Source organism: Phaseolus vulgaris, chromosome 4 (assembly GCF_051622355.1).
Source record: "Phaseolus vulgaris cultivar YP4 chromosome 4, ASM5162235v1, whole genome shotgun sequence".
Taxonomy (NCBI): Eukaryota; Viridiplantae; Streptophyta; class Magnoliopsida; order Fabales; family Fabaceae; genus Phaseolus; species Phaseolus vulgaris.
In genome coordinates, this window is record NC_143501.1 from 34,308,191 (window position 1) to 34,318,468 (window position 10,278).

A 10,278-nucleotide genomic window follows, 5' to 3' on the forward strand; every position below is an offset into this window, starting at 1 on the left:
TTAATATATAAATTATAATAAATATTTTTTTAAAGTAATATGACTTTTTTAAATATAATTTCTATTTTATAAAACAGATGAATCCAACTTAAACTTCATTTAGGCTACAAGCCAAACGGATTAGATTTAATGATCAGATTTAATATAGGTCATATTTCTTTCTAACTTGGTATAATATACTTTACTGACTTTTCAACCTTTAAGCGATCCTACTTTAACACATATATATTAATGAATTTAAAATTATTACTTTGCTAAAGTTATATTTTATAGTAAGAATGGATGAAGGAGGGATAAAAGAAGAAGAAAAACAGGAAAGTCACTTAACACATGATAGAAAAAATATACAAATTTTTTAGAAGGTGATTAATAATATTTATGAAATTGACTTGAGGAGATGCAGAAAAAACTCCATAGTCCACTTTGAGTTTAACCTTTCAGAAATGCAGCGAACTGCAAAATCAACTTCAGTAGTATATCATTATCTACTGCAAAATTGAGCTGAAAAAAAAAATAGGAACAAATAAAATCCGCCAGTAACAACATTTGCAAAAAGTACAAGAGAGGGAGAAAAGGCGGCAAAACAAGAAACAAAGCTTGAATTTGAGAAAAAAAACTAAAAAACACAAAAGGCCAACGTTGGCCTTTTTGTATTTTACCAATCCCACCTAAATTTATTTTGTGGGCAAAGCCTATACCTAAATTTTGGTTTGAGCTTAAAAGCGAGCCAGCACAACCCGGTTCAATCTGTGGTAAACTAGGAAATTTCCAACCTACCTCGACCCACATATTCCTGAATTAATTAGATTGACTCACCAATTTTTTTAAAAATATTGCCAAGTTTTTCTATTTCTTTTAAAATCGCATAATATATATATATATATATATATATATATATATATATATATATATAAAAGATGTTTCAAATGAGAACAACGATTAAGATGGGAAACAAAGAACAAACAATTGTCACTCTTAGATTAAAAACAGAAGATAGAGATCATAACTCAACTAAAATTAAATCAAGTGACCTCTTTTCTCTCTCCCATATCATGTTTTCACACACTATCTATCCTACAAGTCTTAAAGCAGAACCAAAACAAGAACAAGAGAACCAAACAAAATTATAATGCATTGGGTTATGATATCGGTAACTGAATATGAGAATGACTAAAATGGAGAAGAAAAAAAGCAGAAGGAATGAATGGGAAGAATGCATATGAAATTGTGAAAGAATTGAATCACTTTATTTTGTTGCAACCACATAAGAAAATTTGGACAAATTTTTAATTGTTTGGTTTCAATTGAATGAGAAGTGACTGAATAGATCGGAATAACAAGCGAACAAGAAGAACACGTATGAAAATGTGTGCAACCATGTATGAAAGTGTGTGCAACCATGAAAGGAGAGGGGAACTTAAAAGAGAGAAGAAATACACCATGCAAGAAAGATACTTCATGCGACTGAATAGATTCTAAATTTTCTGAGAAATGAAATCACAATGTGTGTTTTTAGATTAACGAATATTGGGCTTTAATAAAAAATAAAATTAAATAAAATGATCTTCAACCTGCAAGCTGCCCACAACATAATTTTAGGTGGGATTGGTAAAATACAAAAAGGCTAGCTATTGGCCTTTTGTGTTCTTTAGTTTTGTTTCTCAAATTCAAGCTTTGTTTCTTGTTTTGCCGCCTTTTTTCCCTCTCTTGTACTTTTTGCAACTGTTGTTAGTGGTGGATTTTATTTGTTCGTCTTTTTTTTTTTTTCAACTCAATTTTGCAGTAGATAATGATATACTACAGAAGTTGATTTTGCAGTTCGCTGCATTTGTGAACATGAATATTTTGTCTCTAGATTTTCATCTGGATGCAAGTAAAACAGGCATATTAGATCTATTAGGTTGAGTTCAAATTGAAAGAGACAAGATGGCTGGGCAATCAAACCATGAGCTTTCACTGTTTTCAGCAGAGGAGGTATGCTATTTGTATTGGAAAATCTTTCTATAATTGAAATTGTTTAAAATTATTAATAGATATTTCTGATGATTTTGCCTGTCACTCAGCTTGAGTTCATTGCTGAGGATGAGATCGTGGACATTGTGCCTAATCTCAAAATGGGACCTCTCAATTTCATTTCTGTAAGCGAGAATTCAAACACCCCAAAACTGGTTATATTTTGCAGATTCGTACAAATTACCTTTCTTATTTATTAACAATGACAGGGAGACTTTGGCCCATTTAAGCCACAGATTGTTACTCAAGTACCGCTGTGGTTGGCCATTGCTCTCAAGAAGAGAGGCAAGTGCTCCATTCACCCTCCCCAGTGGATGTCTGTTGGTGAGCTTCTTTCTTTCTTATTTCTCCTCCTCTTCTCTCCTTCCTAGCCCCCTCCTAACAATCTAACAATAAAAACGAAAATCTTTTAACGGTGGACATATATTTTAGAGGTGCTGTTGTGAAAGAAATTTGAAGAATGTTTTCATAATTTATGATTTGGTTTGAACAACTTTATGCTAGTTTTTTTTCCTGTTTCACTGAGTATGCTTCAAAACGGGAAGTCTGTCTGTCATGCCATTTTGGGTCCTTTTAACTCTGATATTCAACTTGGTTTATATGGGTTAGAGATATGATTTAATTATTTAAAAAAATATATATTTGAGTTACATGAAATAGAATAAATGATAAGAAATATCTTACCAAACATCTTTATTATTAGATATTATTCTATTCCTTGTTTCTATATTTTTTATTATAAATAACAATACTTAGTGTGTAAACATGGTTCTAGAATGTTACCATCATGTGTGATCCATTTTTTCACTTATCCTTTCAATATGGTATCACAATTCAGCTAGAAGGGAACTCAAATATGAATATGTGCTTTCTCTGTGGGCTTACTTCTCATGGATTAAATTTTTTGGAAACGGTGTACGTTTATTCGATTTCTATTTCTATTTATTTTTATGCTGTTCACACAATACACTGCTCACCACCTTCATTACTGTTCACCACTAACAACTTTTTGACAAGCTTTTACCGATTGGTGTTACTGTTTCACCGCCGATGTGCTTTCTTCTGACTAGTGTTACTGTTTATCGTGAATGTTTTTTGGACAAGTATTGTCTGCTGACGCTTTTCTTCCGAGTACTGTTTGGTATAAACATTTTTCAGTGAGAACTGTTACCATGAATTTTTTTTCTGATGAGTATTGTTGAGTGTCCACATTTTCCATTGGGTTTTTTTTTTTTTTTTTCTTCGGGTGAGCTTTTTCTTGCCAGCGGCTGCCTTGTTGTATGAAGATTTTAGCTTTCTGACAGTTACCATGCCCCTAAGCACTTTTTCTTCCCAACGACAGCCACAACCTGAGTACTTTTTGTTTTCCATCTACCGTGGTGACCTTTGACCATTTTTAACATGTTTGACTCAATACATATCTAATCAGAAAGTGCTATAATTCCTGATTGTTATTTAATGGTTTATTTTTTTATTTCTTTATTATGAATAAGAATATTCATGTTTTTTTATTTCTTTATTATGAATAAGAATATTCATGTTTTTTTATTTCTTTATTATGAATAAGAATATTCATGTTATTATACAACAAGAGTCGTACCATCTATCGTCATTTGTTTTGTCACTAATTCTTTCATCAATGTGAATGACTTTTTTCTTTTTTCTTTTTTTGATTTTTTGTCCTTCTTCGTATATGGTTGATAATTGATGTGGATGAGAGTATACTGTTTTTTTATCGTTGAATGTTGAATGGGTGAAAATTCATGAGAATATTATAGTTGTGTTCAGGTTAAACAATAAACGATGCCAGAAATAAAGACCTAATATTTTCCAATACAATACATTTGTTTGTGACTAGAGAAGTTGAGTCAAGTTTTGGAGACAGAGCGAGACTCTCAAGAGATGTCAGATCAATTGCCTTTCCATTATGTGGAAATTTCAAGACTTCTTTTTGATCAGTAAGTTTAGGGACACTAATATTTATTTTGTTTTGTTCCATGCTGTTATTTTACTATATTAACTTACTTTTTGTTAAATTTGTAGTGCACGTGATAACATTCCCAATTTATATATGGTGAGATCTCTAATTGAGGATATAAGAAATGTAAGGTTTCATAAAGTTGAAACAGACTTTGATGTGAATGCAATAACAAGAATACATGATTCTTTGACATTCTTAGGAGCAACTTGAGTTGGTCATGAATTGGCACTTTACTTAGAATTGGATCAATATTCTAATTCAAGAACTCACCAAGACTTCGCACCGAACCAAAGCTCATATGGAAGTCCATATATTGTCAAATGGAATCAAGCAACAAGAATTGAAGAACAACAAATGAAAACCGAACAGAATTGAAAGGTATAACTACTGCACCGAACAGAATTTGAAAACTAAGCTAGGAAACACAAATTTCATCGGTGAAAAAGAATGAAAAACACTAAACATTGAAAACTACCGAATGAAATTGCAAGAGATGAAAGAATGGACACTTATGGAATGAAGCTTGCTGGATTTGAGACTTTGGAACTGCATTCAAGCCACTTGGAGCCTTGTTCCAAGATAAGTGAAAGGTTGCCGCCACTTGAAGCTCACCATTGGCACACAAGATAAGGCAAAGGAAGAAGAAGACAACAAGACTCACAATTTCTCTCTAAACTTGAGTATAGTTTCTCTACTTCTAATTTCCAAATCTGATTTGTACAAGGGCAGCACCTTTATTTATAGCCTATAAGGTGCTGAAATGCTAAGCTAATCAAATGCAAATGTGCCCCTAAATGACACTCAAATTCGGCGCCAACTAGTGCATGAAGGAAGTGTGACTTTCCTTCCTAGTTTGGCACCTCCTAACTCCTATCTACACTCCCCCTAGTATCCCTTACTAATCTCACACCTATTTATTAATATTCGTACCCCTACTCTACACAATAGAAATAAGAAGAGTCATCTTTTGATAGTCTTGTCCCAAAGCTCTTGCCATGCTCCTAGTGATTCGTTGGGCTTGGGCCCCTTGTTGGGCTTGGGCTTCATGGGCTTGTGCGTCCTCTACTTGGTTTCCATCATACTCCCGGGTTGGAGAGAATTCGTCCACGAATTTGGGAAACCTGCAGCAAAAGGAGTGAGATCAGTAACATTGAAAGAATTACTACCAAGATAAGTATTAGGCATATCTAACTCATAGGCATTATCATTAATCCTCTTGATGACTTGGAAAGGGCCATCACCACGAGGCATAAGTTTGGACTTCCTTAAAGAAGGAAATCTATCCTTTCTCAAATGAAGCCAAACCCAATCGCCGGGCTCAAAGATTAATGCCTTTCTCCTTTGGTTGGCAGTGTCAGCATACTTACCAACTTTCTTCTCAATTTGTAACTTGATGCGGTTATGCAAATCCTTAATAAAAGAAGCCTTTTCAAAACCGTCCTTGCATAGAACCTCATCAAGTATAGGAATGGGAAGAAGATCTAGAGGTGTGAGGGGATTAAACCCATAAACAATCTCAAAAGGAGAATGGTTAGTGGTGGAATTTACTACCCTATTATAAGCAAATTCAACATGAGGTAGTAAATCCTCCCAAGCCCTTGGATTCCCGGAAATAAAGCATCGCAATAATTGACCCAAAGTTCTATTAACCACTTCAGTTTGACCATTAGTTTGAGGGTGGCAAGTAGTAGAAAAAAGAAGTTTTGTGCCAAGTTTCCCCCATAAGGTCCTCCAAAAGTGACTTAAGAACTTAGAATCCCTATCGGATACATTTATCACAGAAGTTATGTACGGATTTGCGCATGTGAGGCCAAAAGAAATGTTCATGCAATGTCTCTAAAGTCTTAGCTACCCCAAAATGTCCCATAAGCCCACCCTCATGAGCCTCTCTAACAAGAGATTGTCTTATGGATCCTTGGGGAACACAAAGTCTTTTTCCTTTGAAAAGAAAACCATTATGTAAGAAAAAATCTTTGTGACCTCCCTTGGAACACTCTTGATAGATTAGAGAGAAATCTAAGTCATCATGATAAAGTTCCTTTATGTGATCAAATCCTAAATATTGAACATTCAAAACATTTAACAAGGTATATCTTCTTGAAAGAGCATCGACAACCACATTAATTTTACCTTGTTTATGTTTGATCACATAAGGAAATTGCTCAATAAACTCCACCCACTTAACATGTCTCTTATTAAGCTTGCTTTGCCTTTTCAAATATTTAAGGGACTCATGATCACTATGGATCACAAATTCCTTTGGAAAAAGATAGTGTTGCCAATTTTGCAAAGCTCTAACAAGAGCATAAAGTTCTTTATCATAAGTGGAGTAATTGAGATGACTCCCTTTGAGTTTCTCACTAAAATAAGCTATGGGGTGTCTTTCTTGAAGGAGAGCAGCCCCAATGCCTATATTAGAGGCATCACATTCTATTTCAAATGTCTTAGCAAAGTTAGGAAGGGCTAGAATGGGGGCTTTAGTCAATTTATCCTTCAAAGTTTGAAAAGCGTTTTCTTGCTCTTGTCCCCACTTAAAAGCCACATCCTTCTTTACTATGGCATTTAAAGGTGCGGCAATTGTACTAAAGTCTTTCACAAACTGCCTATAAAAACTAGCAAGTCCATGAAAACTTCGTACTTCATTGACATTGGTGGGTGTAGGCCAATGTTGAATTGCTGCAACTTTTGTTTGATCTACATGCACCCCTTTATGACTTACCACAAACCCTAGGAAGTCTATATGATCTAATGCAAAGAAACATTTAGCATGATTAGCATACAATTTCTCCTTCCTAAGAGTTTCTAATACTTGTCTAACATGTGACTCATGATCTTCTAAAGACAAGCTATATATAAGAATATCATCAAAGTAAACCACAACAAACTTGCCAATGAATGCTCTTAATACATGATGCATGAGTCGCATGAAGGTACTAGGAGCATTAGTCAAGCCAAAAGGCATGACCAACCACTCATATAAACCAAATTTGGTCTTAAAAGTGGTTTTCCATTCATCACCATGTTTAATTCGAATTTGATTGTAACCACTCTTAAGATCAATTTTGGAAAATGTTTTAGACCCATGTAATTCATCCAACAAGTCATCTAACCTAGGAATGGGATGCCTATATTTGATGGTAATGTTATTTATAGCGCGACAATCCGTACACATCCTCCATGTCCCATCTTTTTTTGGAACAAGTATGATAGGCATAGCACATGGGCTCATGCTATCTTGTACCCACCCCTTAGCTAATAAATCCTCAACTTGTTGTTGAATTTCTTTGGCCTCTTGGGGATTGGTCCTATATGCAGGGCGATTTGGTAAAGAAACCCCGGGCATGAAGTCTATTTGGTGTTCAATCCCTCTTAGAGGTGGTAAGCCTTTAGGAGGATCTTGAAACACATCTTCATATTCCTTTACCAAATGGTCCAAACATGTGGGACTATCCTTAGCCGACTCATATTCAATAGGTCTAGGAATAGCTAAAAAAATAGGCTTGTGAGTAACTATTACCTTTTGAACTTGTTGGGAAGATATGAGAAGGCTTCTCTTGGAATTTTTAATTTCTTTTTCTTTCTCTCTCTTTTCTCTCATTTTGACTTGGTCCTCATGTACCTCCTTTGGAGAGAGAGACTTGAGAATGACTTTGTGTCCATGGAAGTTAAAAGAAATTTTGTTGGTAAAGCCATCATGAAAATTTTTTCTATCAAATTGCCATGGCCTACCTAAAAGGATATGAGTAGCTTCCATTGGAACAACATCACACAAGACCTCATCTTTATATTTGCCAATGGAAAATGTAATGAGGACTTGTTTGTTCAAATATGTCCATAGCTTAAGCATTTAAAACACTTCTTACTAGACGATTTATGTGGTGATTTCGGCCTAGAAGTGGAAGTGGAAGGCTTAGAATCTCTAGGTTTGAAAGTAGAGTCCTTAGAAGGTATATTTGAAAAAGAGCTATTTTTATTTTTCCAAGAAGAGTGGTAGTAGTTATCCTTAGAAGAATTTTTGAAAGCATTTTTCCTTGCAAGTTGATTTTCAATTTTACTAGCAAGGTGAACCACATTTTCCAAAGAAGAATATTCTTGTAACTCTACCACGTCTTGAATGTCCCTTCGAAGGCCACTCACAAACCTAGCTATCTTAGCTTCCTCACTCTCATCCATATTAACTCGAATTAAAAGCGTGTCTAGTTGTTTAAAGTAATCATCCACACTTAGCGTGCCTTGATGAAACCGTTGGAGTTTCAACAATAGGTCTTTCCTAAAGTGTGGGGGTACGAATCTAGCGCGTAAACAAGCTTTCAAATCGTTCCAAGAGACCACGGGCGGTCTCTTGTGTAGGTCAATGTCCATGAGATATTGATGCCACCATTGCATGGCATAGTCTAAAAATTCTAAAGATGCTAATCTAACGCTATGCTCATGTGTGATTTATTGTATATATGTCTATCAATTTTTGATTTGGGAGGCCTTAGACCTTCATAGAACCCATGGAGCCCAAAAATTCTTAAATTGTAAAGGTTTTAGTCTTTGATAAGGTTGTTTACTATGTGCCTTTCGAAAGGCATTAGAAGGTATTCCCTAAAGGATTTCTTCAATATGTGGATCCATGTGTGATTGGAGTGAATATATTTGTACGTAGTGTGTAGTTAGGTAGATTTTGTTGTTCTGTGTGTGTAGTTTGATAATTTCCAAATCCAGGTTGAAGAATTTGTTGTTCTGTGTGTGTAGTTAGGTAGATTTTGAGTTGTTAATTTGCACTTAGTTATGATCCAAGTTCGTATGATTTGAAATCTCTTTTGAAAGTTTTGTTTTTCAAATCTGTGTTAATTTAAGTTAGTTGTTTCGTGATTTAAATTAGTTGAAAAAACTTACGTTCAAGTCTAGTGACTATAACAAGTTTTCTAAGAGGTTGATTTATCACAACAACTGATTGAAAACACCTAAGGTTTTTAAAAGGATTTAAAAATGATTTTTTTTTTTTCTTTTCTGTAAAGCAAACAGTTAGTTATTTTGTTAAATGAGTTGGTTTTTTATATTGATATTTAAATAGAAAATGAAAATGATCAGTTAGTTTTAAAAATCATTTAAGTAATTTTAACAAAATGCTCTTATGATTTTCAAATTGCTTTTAAATGATTTTTAACATAATTCATTTAATGATAAATTTTTTTTAACCATCTTTATAGTCTATATAAAGACTATTTTTTGATCATTGTAAAAACAAAAAGAGAGTTTATTCAAAACGTTTTTTAAGAGATAAGATCAAAGAGCTTAGAGAATCATCTTGTCATCTTGGATCATTGCTTTTGTGTGAAATAGAATTTTGGGTTATTTCATTTTTTGTTCTTCGATTACCCAGGTGTATTCTAATTCATTCTTTTATTTTGTATAGTGTTGTAAAATAGTTTCAGATAGTGTTTCATAAAACTGTGTTTTTGTTGAGAGTGTTGTGCGTTTTTTAAGGGTTCAAGATCAACACTCTTGAATGTTTTGTAATCTTTTTTTTATTACTTAATGAATTCTGATTCATGAGCTGAGGACTGGATGTAGCTCTTGGTTAAGAGTGAATCAATATAAATTTCTCTGTGTGTTTCTCTCTTCCTTACTTTGATCAACTATATTATATTATGTATTGTGTGTTCTGCATAAAACAAGCAATTGATTTGTAAAAACAATAGGTTTATATTTTTCACAGAATTGTAAATCTATTAAATAACTAGTTGAAGAGATAAATCAATTGATTGATTTAATTGATCTTTTCAATCTAACTCTAGTCTTTGTGAAAGCCTTGAAAAAAAAAATTCACCCCTCTTGTTTCAACCATGCATTCTAACAATTGGCATCAAGAGCCAAGTTCTTAAAAGATATTCAAGTTTCGATCCTAAATATTTTTAAAAATTGGTTGAAAAACTACCCTTTGGGGAAGGCGCTCCTATAAATAGACCACCATTGTTTTGTGCAATGAACTATCAATTCTGGAAAGTCATAATGGAAATTTTTATTGAGTCAATTGATAGAGGAATCCGAGATGCTATCACAAATGGTCCTTTTATTCCTAAGCATGAAAAAGATAATGTTGTTTTATTGAAAAACCTTAGTCTCGGTGGATCGGGATTGAATGAAAAAGGGCTCAATATGATTGTATTGCCGAGAACATCATAAACTTTGCTTTGAATTTTAATAAATTTTTCTAGGTTTCTTAGTGCGCACCAGCAAAGAAGATGTGGGACATCCTTGAGGTGACCCGTGAAGGAACAACAGATGTAAAGAGG

The 10,278-nt window shown here is 33.8% G+C and overlaps 1 protein-coding gene across 1 annotated transcript; it reads left to right on the forward strand.

The window, feature by feature from the left end:
- The first annotated feature begins 1,815 nt into the window (after positions 1–1,815).
- On the forward strand, positions 1,816–4,204 carry LOC137838729 (DNA replication complex GINS protein PSF2). The gene is made up of 5 exons (XM_068647957.2): positions 1,816–1,974; positions 2,064–2,138; positions 2,223–2,337; positions 3,872–3,971; positions 4,057–4,204. Exons 1-5 carry the CDS (start codon positions 1,927–1,929, stop codon positions 4,202–4,204), a joined length of 486 nt encoding a protein of 161 aa, XP_068504058.1. The 5' UTR covers positions 1,816–1,926.
- Positions 4,205–10,278: the final 6,074 nt, after the last annotated feature.